This window comes from Zeus faber, assembly GCF_960531495.2.
Source record: "Zeus faber genome assembly, chromosome: 20".
NCBI lineage: Eukaryota > Metazoa > Chordata > Actinopteri > Zeiformes > Zeidae > Zeus > Zeus faber.
In genome coordinates, this window is record NC_137207.1 from 19,545,970 (window position 1) to 19,563,469 (window position 17,500).

The 17,500-nt window shown below is 48.9% G+C and overlaps 2 protein-coding genes across 2 annotated transcripts in view; one reads left to right on the forward strand and one right to left on the reverse strand.

The window, feature by feature from the left end:
* The window catches only part of LOC307245623 (thrombospondin-2-like), a gene marked incomplete at its 5' end in the record, with an annotated part of 18,612 nt that extends 16,758 nt beyond the window's left edge, over positions 1-1,854 (reverse strand). Inside the window, one exon of the mRNA XM_080021269.1 lies at positions 1,692-1,854. Coding sequence (XP_079877395.1) covers positions 1,692-1,854 — 163 coding nt within the window. The remainder of the gene's footprint in view (positions 1-1,691) is intronic.
* A 2,574-nt stretch (positions 1,855-4,428) lies between these two features.
* Positions 4,429-17,500, forward strand: part of LOC307245624 (proteasome activator complex subunit 4B-like) — a gene marked incomplete at both ends in the record, with an annotated part of 33,717 nt that continues 20,645 nt past the window's right edge. The window contains 23 exons of the mRNA XM_080021270.1: positions 4,429-4,625; positions 5,249-5,389; positions 6,628-6,744; positions 7,547-7,591; positions 7,704-7,853; positions 9,496-9,559; positions 9,927-10,001; positions 10,095-10,217; positions 10,320-10,412; positions 10,628-10,806; positions 11,566-11,652; positions 12,030-12,216; positions 12,475-12,564; positions 12,769-12,833; positions 12,967-13,117; positions 13,337-13,435; positions 13,955-14,024; positions 14,598-14,665; positions 15,444-15,647; positions 16,518-16,675; positions 16,819-16,914; positions 17,082-17,137; positions 17,307-17,363. Coding sequence (XP_079877396.1) covers positions 4,429-4,625; positions 5,249-5,389; positions 6,628-6,744; positions 7,547-7,591; positions 7,704-7,853; positions 9,496-9,559; positions 9,927-10,001; positions 10,095-10,217; positions 10,320-10,412; positions 10,628-10,806; positions 11,566-11,652; positions 12,030-12,216; positions 12,475-12,564; positions 12,769-12,833; positions 12,967-13,117; positions 13,337-13,435; positions 13,955-14,024; positions 14,598-14,665; positions 15,444-15,647; positions 16,518-16,675; positions 16,819-16,914; positions 17,082-17,137; positions 17,307-17,363 — 2,572 coding nt within the window. The remainder of the gene's footprint in view (positions 4,626-5,248; positions 5,390-6,627; positions 6,745-7,546; positions 7,592-7,703; positions 7,854-9,495; positions 9,560-9,926; positions 10,002-10,094; positions 10,218-10,319; positions 10,413-10,627; positions 10,807-11,565; positions 11,653-12,029; positions 12,217-12,474; positions 12,565-12,768; positions 12,834-12,966; positions 13,118-13,336; positions 13,436-13,954; positions 14,025-14,597; positions 14,666-15,443; positions 15,648-16,517; positions 16,676-16,818; positions 16,915-17,081; positions 17,138-17,306; positions 17,364-17,500) is intronic.

Below are 17,500 nucleotides of genomic sequence, written 5' to 3' on the forward strand. Positions count from 1 at the left end.
TAATTGTCATTATTTACATTGTTTAGTTACTGTTACAGTAGGTAGTGTATCGTGACTGTATATATATATATATATATATATATATATATATATATATATATATATATATATATATCTGTCATTAGTCTCATTGTCATCTACTATTATAAGTGTATTTCCAGCCATGTCGGTTTCAATTTAACTTTATTACATTTCCCTGGTAGAATCGATGTCCTAAAAGCGGTTCTAAAAATGATGTATTTACCCCGTTAATGCAGAGTAAAAGCCTGTCACATCAAAGAATAGCCAGAACGGATCATATTTGATACATCACTAATTAATGGAAATGAATTGATCACACGTTTGTTGTTTTTAATCAAAAACATAATTGTGACGCACCGCGTACTTTAATGTCATTTGGCGGCTTTTTGAGTTCGTTTTTTTTTTTTTTTTGCATCATTTGAAAGTGGAGAATCAGAGCTTCTAATGCAAATGGGGTTGGCGGACAAACAAAGCCTCATGGCTACTGAACATACAGCTGAATGGGCCAATCACGAACAGCTCAACAACACACAACAAATTTTGTTTTAAAAAAAAGATTTTATTTAACAGTAAGAATATACATGTTGTATAAAAGTGGAATTATTTTGGAGTTTAAAAGTGCGGACAACACTACAAAATGTAGAGTCCATCAATAATATGAGAAAATCTGAAATCTGAAAATCTGTCACCAAACCTCAACGGACTTCATCCCGTCATCGACTTCTTCCGTTGTAACAACAGCGGAGTCGTCGGTCTCCTCCGGTGGTTCTTGAAAATAATCAGTTTCATCGTCAAATTAAGTTTGAATTCCGCTGTTTGAAATGTTCTCTAAGTCCGGAGTAACGTCAGATTCAGCGCCGCTGTCGTTCTGCGCGTCGCCTTCGGAGGACTGACTATCATCGCGGAAAATGAAGTCCAGTACGGGCTGCTAACACTGACTTGGATCTGTCGCACTGGTCAGATTAAGGTCAGAAATATGAATCGGAGCTGCCGCCACCCGCTTGCCGTAATCCATAACGATACGGAGAAGACAGTTTTCACAGACAAGAGAGACCCAAACACCGCCGTCTGTTTACGGAATCGACGTAGGTGCGTGACGCGAAGGGTTCTTCTTCTTCGCCGTTTCACAACAGGGGCTCCGTGTGTTGGCAAAGTAGTACGATTTAAAGGTTGAATTCTATCAAAACGGTTCTGCATTGTGACTTCACATCACATGGAATATGGAGGAATGATCTTCACCTGGACGCTCGCTTTAAAGGAAACCATCGATCGGCGTTGTTCAGCGCTGTTCCGCTCCTCGGTAAATGAACTGCGTTTCCCCATGTAATCTAACGGGAATATTTAACTCCACAGTTTAATATTTTTCTATTTATAAATCAAACTCGGTTTTGAAAATACATTGAACAAAAAAAAACAAACACAAAGGAACACAAATCTGGAAAAATCTCATCTTCCTTTAAGAAAGGCTCTTTCAACTTATTTGGCTGCTCCTGGCGATTTTAGAAATGCGCGAATGGCCGCTTTCGCTGTGGGGGGGACACATATTTCGGATTTTTTATTTACAGGCAAAATTTGTGTCAGTGTCTTCTCTTGGAGAGAACAACCAGCGTGTGCAGTGAGTGTGAAAGTGATCAGAAGACCTCTACTGTCTGACCTCTAGATATCTCGACATCTCTTGCGGACGTTCACTTTTTGGTCGATTTCGCCGCCCACGTGCCTGCCCACGTGCCTGCCCACGTGCCTGCCCACGTGCCTGCCCACGTGCCTGCCCACGTGCCTGCCCACGTGCCTGCCCATGTGCTTGCCCTGCAGCGCACGCGCGTCACTCCCCATCGATTCCCGCTCAACACCAGGCGCACGTCAAACGGCGCGATGGTCTCCGGAGCGATGGAGTCCGCGGCGCTTTCCACCCCCCATAGCTGTAGACCCCCCCGTCCACACTCCCCCTACTTTCATCCAGCACATGGAGTCAGGAAGTATCGAGAGTGTCTCTCAATTTAATGAAGACAAAGACAAAGGTACTTTATTAATCCCCAAAGGGAAATTCCAGTGTTGCAGCAGCAATGACACACATGACAGAACACACACAATACAGACATATATACAGATACCTGCACATACACATATGTGTATATACATGTACAGATACACAAAAAAACCCCAGAAATAATAATAATATAAATAAATAGAATAAAATATAATTTAACTTAGTGAAAGGTAAAGCTTAAAAGTGGAAGTTAAATGTAAAGTAAAAATGTGCCTTGTGCATTGCCATTCAGAGGAGGAGTGTCCTCTCCTGGCACAGGGCGGAGTCATTGCAGGTGGCTGTACCTGTGGTAGGAATGACCTCCCGTAACGGTCCTTATGGAGGAGCCTCCGGCTGAAGAAACTCTGTTGTCTGACCGGCAGGTTGTGTCGGGGAGGTGCAGCGTTTCCATTCATGCTGAGCAGCTTATGCAACATCCTTCTCTCCGCAAGCAGCTCTCTGGGCTCCAGCACAGAGACAGAACATAATTGATGAAGAACAGTGCACGCCTCCTGCAGTACCTCCCATTCCTCTTGGCTCAGAGGAGCGACCGGTGCATTGATAACAGCCAGCGCAGAGATGACTGCATCCTTGGACTCCAGAATCCATTAAGCATATGAGAGGTGGAGCTCCACCTTGTGACACATTCTTGTTTGAGCCTCGGCTCAGGCGTTGCCCATCTGTCGTTGGCTAGATTTGAGCTTGTGTGTGGCTGTTGTGCTCCCGTGGAAATATTCCACTATCGCCTTCATTTCGTCCACAGCAGGCTTCATCACCTTCAGAGCATCTCTTACAACCAGGTTAACTGTGTGTGCAAGACTTGGGTGGTGGGTCCATTTCAGGGTTTTAATTGCTTTGGTCATGTTGGCTGCATTGTCACTAACCCAGCCAACCACTTTGTTTTCCACCTCCCACTCTTTTGCCACTTTGAGCAGCTCCTCTGCTAAGTTCTCAGAAGTGTGTCTGTCACTGAACTCAAAACAATCCAGGAGACAGGACGCCATTTTGTAATTTTCAACAAAGTGACACGTAACTGACAAGAAGGATGTGGTGGTTCGGGATGTCCAGCCGTCCGTTGTTAGACAAACTGCTGTGGCTTTTTTAACCCTCTCTTGCAGTGAAGCACGTTCTCTGTCATATAGGCCTGCGATGATTCTTTGGGATTTTCCTGCTTGGAATTGCATACATTGGATTGAGCGCATGAGTAAACCTTCTGAATCCTTTGTCATCCACGACTGAAAATGGTTGGAAATCAAGTGCAATCATTTTAGCCAGTTCTTCATCAATTTTGTTCTGTCTTGCTGGGGCCACAGACTTCTGCAAAAACTGTCTCATAGAGCTCTGGGTTCAACACAGAGGAAGGTGCTCTGATAGTACAGCCTTCCTTATCACTTTGGTCGGTAAACGGCTGTTAAAATGTTATTCACATTTTCTGATGACAACAGACGTCAATTGAAAATATTTTGGTATAGAATAAATGTCTGTGGCCTGTTAAATGCATTGTAGTATTTTGCCGTAAATAATAATGGGACCCTCTGTATTTTACAGATTTAAATCGTCAGGTTTACAAAACGTTTTTTTTTTTTCTTTTTACAGAGCGGGACTGAGAGAGAGCGGAAGAACCTGGAAAAGGATCCGCCTTTCTTGACGGATGTTAAATGGTTAATCGGTTGCCAGGATGTGAATTGGAGATTGTTAATAAGATTACCAAAGACAAAGATAGAAAAAGGCAGAACCCCGTAGCGTAGGTAGCGCAGACCTGTAGACAGTGTTTTCTTGATGGGAAAATGAGAGATTGCATTTTCCTCTTGGTATAGTATGTGAATTAGGGATGGGGGCCGGTGGTTAGGTGGTGAATATACCGGAAGAATTGATCCATGTGGAAACGTACCGTTTTGTTTTTTTTACCGGATGAATCCTCAGATGTTTCCTCACGGAAACAGTGCGGGGCAGCTTCCTGCCGGGCTTTATTTACCACGGTTTCACTTGTTGGCTTGGCCGTGTGATTGGTCAGCCCTCAGTCAGTACCGTGGGTCACTGGGACGAGGGAATCTCTCTATTAATCCTGTTATCAGATGATCCTATTTGCGCGCCGATAAGCCCCCCCTGGAAACACGGCAGCGAGCCCACGCACACCCTGAGGGATTCGCAGCCGCAGGGACCACACGTGTGTTTTATCCCTGTTTTCTCATCGGTTTCCACGGTTAAAGCAACGACTAAAGAGGGACGTTCGGGGGGGTCGCTCTTTCCGCCACGATCAACCCCCGAACCGTGCGCAGCCTCAGCCTTTCCGGGGGGGGGGGGGACTTCCACCCGTCTCGTTTTCCGCAGAGGCTCACAGAGGCACCGGCTGAAGTCGACCCGACCGGGCGTGGGGAAGGATGACCGTGGACCCCGCCGACCCGCCGGGCTTCATCCCCCAGAAGGAGATCGTGTATAACGGCCTGCTGCCGTACTCGGACCGGCTGGACCGCGAGGCCACCGAGCTGCTGGCGGACATCAAGGCCAACCTGTCCAGAGCCGTGCTGGTCAGAGAGCTGTGGCCCGGCGGGGTTTTCTGGTCAAAAAAACTCTTCTCGTGAGTATGGCGTCAAGGAAGGCCGATATTAATTGTTGAAACGTCTTGCTGAAGTTACGTGGTGCAGTGTGTTGAGCGGTGCTGTTGCACTTATGTTCAATTTGCTGGCCGCGCTTGGAATTAAAGAGTAGACCCAATGACAGTAACTACCATCCTAGATATGAAGTATTTTAACTTTTCATACTTGAGTATGTTTAAAATCAAATACGTCATTACTTTTGCTTGAGGTGAATGGAGGACTTTTTCCAGACTTTTAATCATATATGGACTTGTGTATATATAAGTGTATATATAAGGATTGCAAACCGCGTAGACGTCTTCTTGACGAAGCCCAAATAAATACTTCCCTAAACTAGTTGACCCTGACAAAGTGTCCTAACCTGCCCGTCCAAGATTAATTAAATCAAGGCCAATATAGGCCTGTAATCAATCACCGGCGTTCTGCTTCAGCTAATTTAGTCGAGCTTTCTCACTGACGCAGCGCCAGCGTTCATCCAATAAAGAGGAGCGGCGGAGGTTCTCGCCGCCGCTCCCCCGGGGGAATGTAGGTCACTCGCTTAGAGCCGCTCCGGGAAGTCGGTCCCTACCTGACGCCGCCATGTCTACCCCCCCCTCGCCTCAAGGTTCCTGAAGCTGTACGGCCGCAGGTTCAGCCGAGGCGACCACGTCCTCTTCATCAAGCTGCTCTACGAGTTGGTGACCCTGCCCGGCCTGGAGCCCCACATGATGCAGAGCTACGCCCGCCTGCTCATACACCTCCTCAAGTGGGTACCCGGCGTCCTCGCCCCCCGAACCTCCGGTAGAGGGGAGAGCTCCCGCGCACGCGGGATCGCACCGGGTTAGAAAAAAAGATTCACAGACAGTACTAAGCGGAAAAAGTGAGCGCCGGTCGCTCACTTCCCTTTCTGTAAGTTGGTGCTCCAGATATGGTAGGAGTGGGAGAAGGCCCCCCCCCCCTTCTTCATCTCCTCTTTGTCTTCGATTGTCCCCACTGTTTTCCAATCCATCAAAGTGCAACAGCCGAATCCAAGGTGTCGTTTGTCCACGTGGTTTCCATTAGGCACAAAGAGAGGCGTCCCGGCGAACGGCGTGCGCCAAGTCTAACTAGCCAGCTAAGAGATGGATTATATGCTCCACAATGCGTCCTCAATACCGCTGACTGGCTCTTTTGTCTGCTCCTTTGAATCCGAAAAAAATCTCTCCTGGTATCTTTCCTAGACTTCTTTTTTTTTTTTTTCGATGAATCCGCTGACAATCTTCTCAATGGCGTCCAGAAGCACCGGGAGCTTCAGATAATGCCGGGATGCCAAAGCAAGCGGAAAGAAAAATCCCCATACGTTTTCCCCAAGTGTACAGTCTGAATCACATTGAACACACATCGAACACAAACACGATTTATCGACAAATTACTGTCGGCAAACCGTGCATCCGCCCCTGGATGCTGCGAACAAAGCGTTGGGATGGAGATGTTTGGTTTCGAGAATTGCATTTTTGCCGTGTTTTTAGCAAAGGAGTATCATATCAACGCGCCGCCGCTCCGGCTACCTTGTCAATCCAACCACGTTCTGGTGCGGAGTGGACGTAGGAGGGGGTTGGAGAAAAGCTGGGAGGCCTATTTTTGTCAACAAGTTTTAGACTCCATTTAACACTGTGACACATTGAGACGGTTCCTTGACCTGACACAGTTTTATTTCTTTATGTATTTATTTTAAAATGTATGTATGTATGTATCTATCTATCTATCTATCTATCTATCTATCTATCTATCTATCTATCTATCTAGCTATCTATCTATCTATCTATCTATCTATCTATCTATCTATCTATCTATCTATCTATCTATCTATCTATTTATTTATTTACTTGTTTATTAATTTTTTTCAGCTCTTATGTCACTGAACCCTTCCGGGGTGAACTGGTGGTGGTGGGGGCCGGGGGGGGGCTATTTCAGGGTTTAAGAAAGACACTTTGAATACTTAATCAAGCCTCCCCGCCCTGACAGGAAAAAGGAGCTGCTGTCGAGAGATGACCTCCAGTTGCCATGGCGACCGCTCTACGAGCTCTACGAGAGGACCGTCTACTCCAAGACGGAGCACCTCGGCCTCATCTGGTTCCCCAAGTGCGTGACACACATGCACATTTTCATTCATGGATGAGCAAGGTGACAGCCATTGAAGATGATTCCATGACAGCGATGGCAGAATTACTACACGACAACAGCTCATGAATAAGTGGCAAAAATCACATTTTTTTCTCACCCCGTGAAGGCGTTTGATCGGAGTGTTTTTAAGAGGAAGAAGAGGAAAGTTTCAGCCTTGGCAAACTTGCTGACGGCTCAATTAATGACTTAAAAAGCACACGAGCGCACGGCTGTACTCGAACTCATTCCGCCAAATTCGAAACAGAAACATCTGAAATGGCGCAATCGTTTTTTGTTCTTTTTTTACCAGGCTTTCCCGGCAGGAAATTCAACCCTAGTTAGTTGCCGGGCGAATTGAGGCCGTTCCTTCCAGGTCAACGAGCGGCACCGCAGTTTTAAGAGGAGCGCGTGGGCTCGGAAAACACGGAGGACTGATCCTCTGCAGCTCCGTCACGAGCCTCCCCGTGTCCTGCACGCGCTCCGACGGGCGTCTTTGTTGTTTTTGGGTCGGACTCGCGAGGACATTCCGAGGACATTCCTCGTGAGTCGTTCCCGGCGCACGCGGCCCCGGCCGCTCTCCCGGCCGCCTGCACCGGGAACGCACGCGGCCGCATGGGGGTTTGTTTCCTAATGGGGTGCAGGAAAAGGCCGACCCTGGCAGGTTTTCGGTGCTCGCGGGGGTCATTTGGATCTCATCTCACGCGCACGCGCAACCACACACACACACACACACACACACACACACACAGACATTCACATTCTGTTCTGTTTTTGTTTGCAGTTCGGTGGAAAACATTCTCAAGGCTTTAGTCAAGAGCTGCAGACCGTGAGTTTGCCTCAATGTTTTCCCGAATGTTTTCGTGCCTTCACTTTGCACTCATCGCCGTTTCGGTGTATTTATCCGTATGTCTGTACTCACATCTTTTTCGCCCCGCCAGGTACTTCCCGGGGTCCTCCACCCAGGAGATGCTCGCCGAGTGGCGCCCACTGCTTTGCGTGTTTGACGCCATCATGCTGAAAGCCGTCAGCAACATGGAGCTGTTCCTGCCGACCATCATGCCCCCGGAGGAGCACAGCCTGGGCTTCCGGTAGGGCGGGGCCGGGTGAAACCCAACGCAGCCAGGGCAAACCCAACGCAGCCAGGGCAAACCCAACGCAGCCAGGGCAAACCCAACGCAGCCAGGGCAAACCCAACGCAGCCAGGGCAAACCCAACGCAGCGCCTCCCTGCGAGCGCGGGCGCCGCCGGATCGTCGCGCGGCGGGGAAGGGGACGGCGAGTGCCCGCCTCAACGGGGGGGGGGCGGTCCACGTGGCGGTTTCACTCCGGGTGAAGAGAGCTCCACTCACTTGAGCGGCCGATGGAAAAATCAGATCAAAAACGCCGCCGCTCAAATCTCGACATCTACTTTGGCGCCGTTTCCGTCGCTCCTGCACCCGCGCGCACAACCTCATATCTTTTCGTGGCGCTTAGCACCGGGCGATTTCACGCCGACATGAAGATACGAGACGAGAGAGCGTTTGGGATGATATTACGATGTCTTCAAATGTTGTCTTTCCCCACTCACCCGTTCATAACTCCATTCCCTTCTATTTTGTACCCCCGCTTTGTCTTATCTTTTTGAGTCTTATTTTATTTTTATTTTATTTTATTTATATTACTCTATTCACTAACTGCATTACAGTTTTAGGAATCAGTTTCAGTCAGTTGCTAGGTAGGAATTAGATTAGGTATTATGTTCGGTTTAGTAACTATTGTGCATAATCTCCAGGTGCGTTGCAAAGACATTTCACTGCGTATACGTATGAAAGTATGTTTATGGATGTGAAGAATAAACCTCTTGAATCTTGAATCTTAACGCTTGTATTAAAGTTATGTCGTATGACTTTCTGAACTTCATAGACTGTCCTCTTCTGATCAACGACCTCGACCGCCCCTGCTTGGTCATAATAACCGATGATCCGATGATCGTTTCTCAAAATACGTGTGAATATCTTTACGAAAGCACCGACAGTCACCCCCCAAAATATCGCCATCCGATGTCGACGTCGAGGTATTTTGCCCGGAAACATTGCGATATTTGGATTTTGCTCCAATCGCCGAAACCCCTTCAGAGCGCAGGTAGCGCCTGCTGCAGCGCCTCCATCCATCAGCGCTGAGCCTCGGCTTCTTCAGCCGTTTCCCCGCGCACTTTCCACAGTACATCACCGACAACGCGTTTTTTTTTTTGTTTTTTTTTCTATCCTCCATTTTTCGGGCATTCTCCCTCTTCCCTGCCCTTCTATAAGAAGAAGGAAAGAGTGAGTTCATCTTTCAGGGAATTGGGGATGGATGAGGGGAATCTCATGACTTGTGTGTGAGTGCTGACCTGTTTGTGTGTGTATGCATTTGATAGGGGGGAATGTGTTTGCTTTGGTCGGTGTGTGTGTGTGTATGTGTGTGTGGTTGTGTGTGTGTGTGTGTGTGTGTGTGTGTGTGTGTGTGTGTGTGTGTGTGTGCGTGTGAAAGGGGAGGATGTGTTTGCTTTGGTGTGTGTGTGTGTGTGTGTGTGTGTGTGTGTGTGTGTGTGTGTGTGTGTATGTGTGTGTGTGTGTGCGCGTGTGTATGTGTGCGTGCGTGTTTGTGTGTATGCGTGTGAAAGGGGAGAGTGCGTGTGTGTGTGTGTGGGGGTGTGTGTGTGTGTGTGTGTGTGTGTGTGAGATTTTGAAATTATTTAAATTTTTCTTCTCAGGTTGTGGTTCGATGAGCTAATGGATCTCTGGGTGTCGGTACAGAATCAGCCCAGCTGGGAAGGGGTGAGACATGCGCATGCAGACAGACGTGCACACACACGCACGCACGCGCGCACACACGCACATACACACACACTTTCAACAGTCTGTTTAAATAATATGATATGTTACGCGGTCATAATTACACTGTAAACAGTAGTCAAGGAGTTAATGGTGGAACACCTCACTCATTAATACTTTTTAACTGGCAATTTTCTAGATTAAGGGCAATTTGGGCTGAAACTTTGCTGAAAAACAACTTACATGCTTCACAGGTATCACATTGCATTTTGCACGTTATCACGCCAGCTGGCAGAGGAAAAGGGCCCCCGAAGTCGGACAATGTCTTTTGCAGATCGAGTGACTGTTGTGTCTGACGCTCTCTTTCCAGCACTTGGTGAACCTGTTCGCTCGCCTGGCCAACGACAACATCGGCTACGTGGACTGGACCCCCTACGTCCCCACCGTGAGTCCCCCCGAACGCGCTACGTGCTTTTGTCGCTGGCGGCTCGCCCCCTGGTTGTTCGCGACGTGAGGCTCTGGGCCGTTGTTTCCGCAGATCTTCACCAGGATCCTGCGCAGTCTGAACCTGCCGGTCGGGGTCAGCCAGATGGTGGCGCCGCGCTACCTCACCAACTCCTACGACGTCGGTCACTTGGTGCTGTGGATCACCGCCCTGCTGGTACAAGTACACCTTTTTTTGTTTTTTGGCCGCCCTTTGGAAAATAAACGCGCGGGGTTGTTTTTGTGTTGTTGTTTTTTACCCAAATTTGTACCCCTGCAGGGAGGACCGGGGAATCCCGCGCAGAAACAGCTGACCTACCTCTTTAGCAGCATCGCCTCCTTCTACCATCCATCCAACCACGGCCGCTGGCAGGCGAGTCTGACAGCGCCATCTGTCTCTCTTTCCCTTTATCTGATGTGTGTTCGACTCACGCAGACTCAGCCGAGGCGAAGGAAATGCCTTTTGGAGCCGCTTCGCTGTCACGCCCGCTCTGATTTACGACGCGGCGGATGTGTCCATGATGAACACGTCGCGTTCGGAGACGATAACGATCGCGTTTGATCACGTGCTTGTTTGGTACCCTGCAGGCCAGATTGATGCGTCTGCTGCAGCGGCTGCCGGCCAGCGTGGTGCGTCGCGTGCACCGCGAGCGGCACGCCCCCGCCACTTGGATCACGCCGGTCCCCGAGACCCAGCGGCTGACCGATGCCGACCTGCAGGACTTCAGCAGCAGTCTCATTGGTGCCGCCCTGCTGGCCATGTTCAGGTACCGCAGGCTGCGCTACGTAGGCGCTCGCCACTCTCCAGACCGTAAAGCAGTATCGTTTCCCAACCTTTTTTCCTCCCACGGCACACTTTTTGCAATTAAATAATCCCACAGCACACCATAATAACAACGTCAAAACGTTACAAACATGTTTGCACTGTGTTTATTGTTATGGCCGACTAGTAGTTTCCACTTTCATTGTGAAACATTAAAATTTTGATCTTGCAACCCAATAGCTCATTTCCATAATTTAATTTCCTGAACTATAACTCTAAATTATTGCAACTAAAATCACCAGGCATGGAGTTAACCCTAAAATGACCCAGTTAATCATGCTTTATTTCACGACAATATTGTAGAACTTTACACAATTCCTTAATTAATGGGTTTTTGATGATGTCAGCTAATTGCAGCTTCTACTTTTAACCCACGTCATATTTGACGCGGGGGGTCAAGCTGTGCGTGCATTCTAGGGTTAAATATAAAATCTGAGCCAATGAGTTACGTAAAACAGTGGAGATCAGACCCTAGCTTTCAACACATAGAGCTGGAAAGCAGTGACCTTAATCTGGAGAGGGGTCATGAGTGATTATCTGTCTGCTTACCCGTGTGTGTGTGTGTGTGTGTGTGTGTGTGTGTGTGTGTGTGTGTGTGTGTGTGTGTGTGTGTGTGTGTGTGTGTGTGTGTGTGTGTGTGTGTGTGTGTGTGTGTGTGTGTGTGTGTGTGTGTTATGTGCTTCCCTCTTGTGGTGCTGTGCAGTAAAACGGGCAGCATGGATGCAGCCTATGCTCTGCAGAACCTGGCTCTCCTCTCCCCTGAGCTCACCATCCCACCTGTGCTGGAGAAGTAAGTTCTGTACAGAGTGACAATAACATGAAATAAAACTTCATTATCTAACACTTTACGCTCAATTTCATATTTTTTTTACAATTAATTGTTGGCACAGAGATTTTTTCTTATTTTTTTGGTTTATTTGCAGTATTTATCCCTGGGGGGGGGGGGAATTCAGTTTATCTATGTATTAACTTATTTATTTTAAAAATATACAATTGCATTCGTCTGCCTCATCGTGTCTGGGATAAAGATGTTTTTGGAACTTCTCCCCAAGAAATAATTTCTGCCGACTCAAACATATTGGTGGAAAAGATTGCCCGAGGCAATACGGAAGCTGTAAGCTCCCAACAGTTTGTGTTTTTGCCCGACGTGTTTGTGTTCTGCTGCAGGACGTACGCCGCCATGGAGACGCTGACGGAGCCCCACACCCTGACCGCCACCCTGAGCTGCATGATCGGCATGGCCCGCAGCCTTGTCTCGGCCGGTAACCACTACCCGGAGGGCCGCAGCCACGTGCTACCGCTGCTCATGGGCTCGCTGCCCGGCGTGGACCCCAACGACTTCAGCAAGTGCATGGTGGGTCCTGGAGAATGGAGCCGTTTTTCCAACATCCGGCGTTCACCCGCGTCCTCATTCAAAGACGGTCGAATTCTTCCGGTCGACTGACTTGCTTTTACTTAACGCAGATGCACTGAATGGCTGATTATCTTATCTTATGGATGTCGTCGATCGTAACGTCAATGTCGACTTGATCAGGGCAAAAAATGGATGTTTTATGTGAAATAACTGGAAATCATTGATCATTGTGTTTCCTGTGGTTGTCTGACTGCCCAGGTAACGTTCCAGTTTATTGCCACCTTCACCACCCTGGTGCCTTTAGTGGACTGCAGCTCTGCTCCCTCGCAACGCAGCGACCTCACCGAGGTACGCGCACACTCGTTCTCTCGCTCTCACACACACACACACACACACACACACACACACACACACACACACACACACACACACACACACACACACACACACACACACACACACACACACACACACACACAAGCACGAACACACACATGCACACGCATAGAGAAGGAGACTCTGACTCGCAGACTTTCACTTGGTGTCTCTTAGATTGAGAAAGAGCTGTGTTTCGCCTCGGCCGAGTTCGAAGACTTTGTCCTCCAGTTCCTGGACAGGTACCAGCCAAAATCCTCTTGACATTAAAACTCTTACGATCTGGCAAACTACGTGGCTCCCGAATGACTGTAAAGTGACCCGTGCGCCCGTGAAGTAACTCACGCCTCTCCCCTTCGCGCCCCCCTCCCCCAGATGCTTCGCCCTGATCGACAGCAGCACCCTGGAGCAGACCAGGGGGGAGACGGAGACGGACACCCAGAACCAGCTGGAGAGCCTGGTGGAGCTGGGCCTCTCCTCCACCGTCAGCACCATCCTCACGCAGTGCTCCACGGACATATGCAAGGCAGGGCGCACATAGGAACGCTCGGAAAGTCGGGCGGGGGCGGGGGGTCTGGGTTTTGGGATCTTTTTTAACCGATGAATACTACGTCGCTGTCCTCGCCTCTCAGACTTATAAAACGTTCTTTCTTTTGAAATAATATCCCTAAAAATGAATGACGAACAACCATGAATTGCTGGCGGGTTCTGAGTGAAGGCCCTCTCTCAACATTGTGTTCATAAGGTGGCGTTGGAGAAGCTGTACAACTTTGCCACCACCAACGTCTTTGAGACGTGGGTGTCGGGGCGGATGGTGGCCGACATGTGCAGAGCGGCGGCGAAGGTATACGTGTGTGTGTGTGTGTGTGTGTGCGCTGTGTGTGTGCGTGAATCATTTTGCATATTTATCCTGTTTTGATTCTATTACTTCTTGGGAAATTGGCAAAATCCTAGAAACCCCCCCAGCGCCCCTCCCCCACACCACACAAATTTTAAAACTAAGATTGAGAACGCAGGAGAAAAATGAAATGAGGGAGAAATGCTTCTGGATATCCATGGCGGAAAATGTTTTTGCCATTAAAGCTAAATGGTAACTAAAGGTTCGGGGGCATGATTGTCTCCCAATAATGTTTTTGCTTTTTAAGTAGAATTTTCCCTTTAATGTCGTTCTGCTTCAGCCCCTCAGGGGTTTTCATGGCAGTACGCATGTCATTTATAAGCGTATTAGTCCTCATTCCCATAATTTATTTCCTTGGTTATGTCTCACAAGTGGATTCCTGTGTGTGTGTGTGTGTGTGGGTGTGTGTGTGTGTGTGTGTGTGTGTGTGTGTGTGCGTGTGTGTTCGTGTGTGCATGTTTGCAGTGTCACCCTGCCGAGTCTCTGCGTCTGTTCGTCCCTCACTGCTGCAGTGTCATTCTCAACATTTCTGACAGTCAGTACCTCACTCTAAGCGCGTGTGTGTGTGTGTGTGTGTGTGTGTGTGTAGCGCTTTGTAGTGCCTACAGTAGGACAGTTTGCAGCCGTAGTGAGTGCATAAAAACATCAAGTCACTTAGAGAGACAGGAGAGCCCGTCTCCTTCTCTTTTTTTCACCTGGTTCCATCGCTTTGTAAAAGCACAAAAGAGCCTGAATTCACGTTGTCGCCGTGCGGCGCCGGGGGGCCTTCGTTTTTCGGCAGACGTCTCTTTCTCTTTCCGGGGCGCCAAGGCGCCTCCCAAATAACGAGGGAAAACCCCAAAGTCCCTTTGTACGCCGCCGAGCGGGTGTACGTGAAGTGAAAACACGAATTGATTCCAAGCCTCGTGAAGAGCCAAAACACATTTCCCTCTGGAGGAAGGCCAGGCGGCTCCAGGAGGAGAACCTGCGAAGACAATTAAGTCTCATTTGTTGTGACAGCGTGTGCATGTGCGTGTGTGTGCGTGCGTGTGTGTGTGTGTGTGTGTGTGTGTGTGCGTGTGTGTGTGTGTGCGTGCGTGCGCGCGTGCGTGTGCCTGTCCGTGTTCAGATGAGGAGCTGCTGAACGAGGAGGAGCTGGATAAGGAACTGCTGTGGAATCTGCAGCTCCTCTCAGAGGTGAGGGAAGAGTGCCTCCCCCATCACATCACATCGCATGTCATCACAGGGAGGGCCGTGGAGCAGGCGCGCTCAACTGGGGGCCCGCGGGCCAAACGTGGCCCACGTGCTCAGGCAGAGCGGTCCCTTTGAATACATTTGAAGGGTAGCGATGAACGTGAATGTGGTTAGATTAATAAAAATAACATAAATAGAATATGAAAACTGCTATTATCTACAATTATCACACGGCTTGAATACTCGATTGTGAATGGTCAATAGCGGCAATCAGCGGTCAGTTATGTATGTCTGAATAATGACTGTTGCCATGGGCAACCAACCACTCCTGGTTTTTGAAAGGAAAGTGGAAGTGGAACAATTTTTCTTAGCTGTGATAATCATCCCCTGGCTGCACATTATCCCTGACATGTATTACCGCAGCTCATTATAAGCATTTCTTCGACAAGATGATTTAAAGAACACAAAGGTGGGTTTTTAAGCATACAAAGCATCAAAGTTGCTTGTTGAGTTTGTTAAAGCCCCTGAGAGCCGGTAACAGGTTTTTAACTCTGTTTGTTCTGGTTAATTACTTCTGGGAAGCGTGTATGGGGGAGGCTTTATTATTTATTCATTCCTGGGCCGATTCGGAGAAGGAAGGAAGTTGCCGCGATTTAAAAATCTGAAGACGCAGCTCTTCAAAGTGCGCTGCTCGCTGGCACCCATCTGCGGTTGTGTTTGTGTATTCAAACCCAACGTCTTGAATTATTATTTTTTTTTATTTTATTTATTTTTTTGTAAGGTGGCGCGCGTAGACGGCGAGCAGCTGCTGCGCTACGGCGGCGAGCTGCAGCGCATCCTGTGTGCGTGCGTGCGCCTGCGCTGCAAGCGGGCGTACACGCTGGCGTGCAACCTGCTGGAGCACACGCTGCGCTCGCTGTCGCTCATCTACCCCACCGAGTACCGCAGCACCCCCGGGGGCTTCCACACCGACCTGCCCATACGGGTACGGGCACGCACGCACGCACACACACACACACACACATGCAGACGCACGCACACGCACACATGTGGTTAAGAGAGCAGCCCAGTTTTATTCACTGCACAATAATTACATTTAGAATCCATCTCTGCTGCTCCTTCGCCCGTGGGTTCCCACACTGGGGTCCACCCCCCCAGGCGTCCTGGAAGGAACTGCAGAGGGGCTGCAGCAAAAACAACGACATTTTTTTTTTCATCGTTGATAAGGTCGCAACAATATCACATAATTTATTTATTTTTAATTTTTTTTACATACATTTTTTTTCCACCATATATATACTTAACCTCACGTATTATAGTTTGTGTTTGAGCAGATTTCTTTCAGCGAGGTTTGAATCAAATATATAAAAAAAAAAAAAAAAAAAAATCATAATCTGTCTTTTTTTCTTCAAAACTTTTTTCGGCTGCAGGGTAACAAATAATCCCGGTGCAGCTTTCAAGGGAGCATGGTTATCTAGTTATTTAAAAGCAAAACAATATACGATATGCCAATATGCCAGCAGCGAATTCCAAAAGCACCAACAGAATAACATGCAATTGCTTACCAGCCTGGCGCGGGCATAGGAAACATGAGTGGATTAAAAACTAGTTTTGCTGCGGTAACAAACAACAAAACACATATAAACAAATAAATGCCTCCAACTCGTAAAAAAAAAAAAAACAACAAAAAAAAACAAACCGAAATGACTATCTGTTGACTTTAGATTAGTCGGTTGTTACTATCTCGCCGCCCCAGCAAGAGCTTAGTCTGCCATGGCAACGAGTTTGGCAGCCCTGCTTTAATCAATTAGAGGAAATCTCCCTCCCTCCCTCCCTCCCTCCGTTCTCCCTGTAGGACTGGGGCAGGGCGGGGGACGTGGGGGCCCTGGGGGTCTGTTGGCACGTCCCCAGTCGGGCGGAGGAGAACTTTGTTTTCGAGCTGATGAGTCTCCTCCTGCTGCCCGAGCTCCAGCGAATCAGGGAGCACGTCTCAGGAGATCAGCCGATGAGCAGGTACGCACACGGAATATCACAGGGGGGGACCCCAACCCCCCCCCCCCCCCCCCCCTAAAAAAAACCCCCCAAAAAACCCTACAATGTAAAGAAAAGTTTGAATGATCGCTTGTGAAAACGGTAATGTGAGCGGTTGTCCACAGGGAGGAGCTGCTGCAGAGCCTAGCCATCGTGCAGCACTGCCTTCTGGGGGCTGGGAGCATGCTGCCCTCCTTGGATGGACCCCTTGTGTCTGACCTGTGAGTCACGCACACACACACACACACACACCGACACACACACACACACACACACACACACACACACAGACATTTGAATATTTTTGAATATTTCCTGTTGGGAATATGCAGGATCCTCACCTTTTCCCCATTTCCGGTCACGTACTGTACTTGTTTTCTCTCCTCAGCGTGCCCTCCATGGTGAATTTGGCCGAGACCAAGCTGTACATGGGCGTTGGCAACGGTGAGCGCGCGCAGGCGGGCGAACGCACGCCGACGCACAGCGGAACGCACACAAAAACACACAACACTCACTTGTCGGGGCTCATTGTTAATTCTGCATCCGTATGGGTGTGTGCGCGCGCGCGTGTGTGTGTGTGTGTGTGTGTGTGCGTGCGTCTCCTCCCCGCCAGATGATTCCAGGGAGAACTACAGAGAGGCCATCTGCCAAACCATGCGGCTGCTGCTACGTGAGTAACTTAACATTTCGGCTCGTTCGGCTCCCAAACTCCTCACCCGCCCGCTTCCCCAATGGGGTCTGAGTGGACGGAAGCATCGGTCTAGTCTATACCTCCCCCCACCCACCCACCCACCCACCCACCGGCTT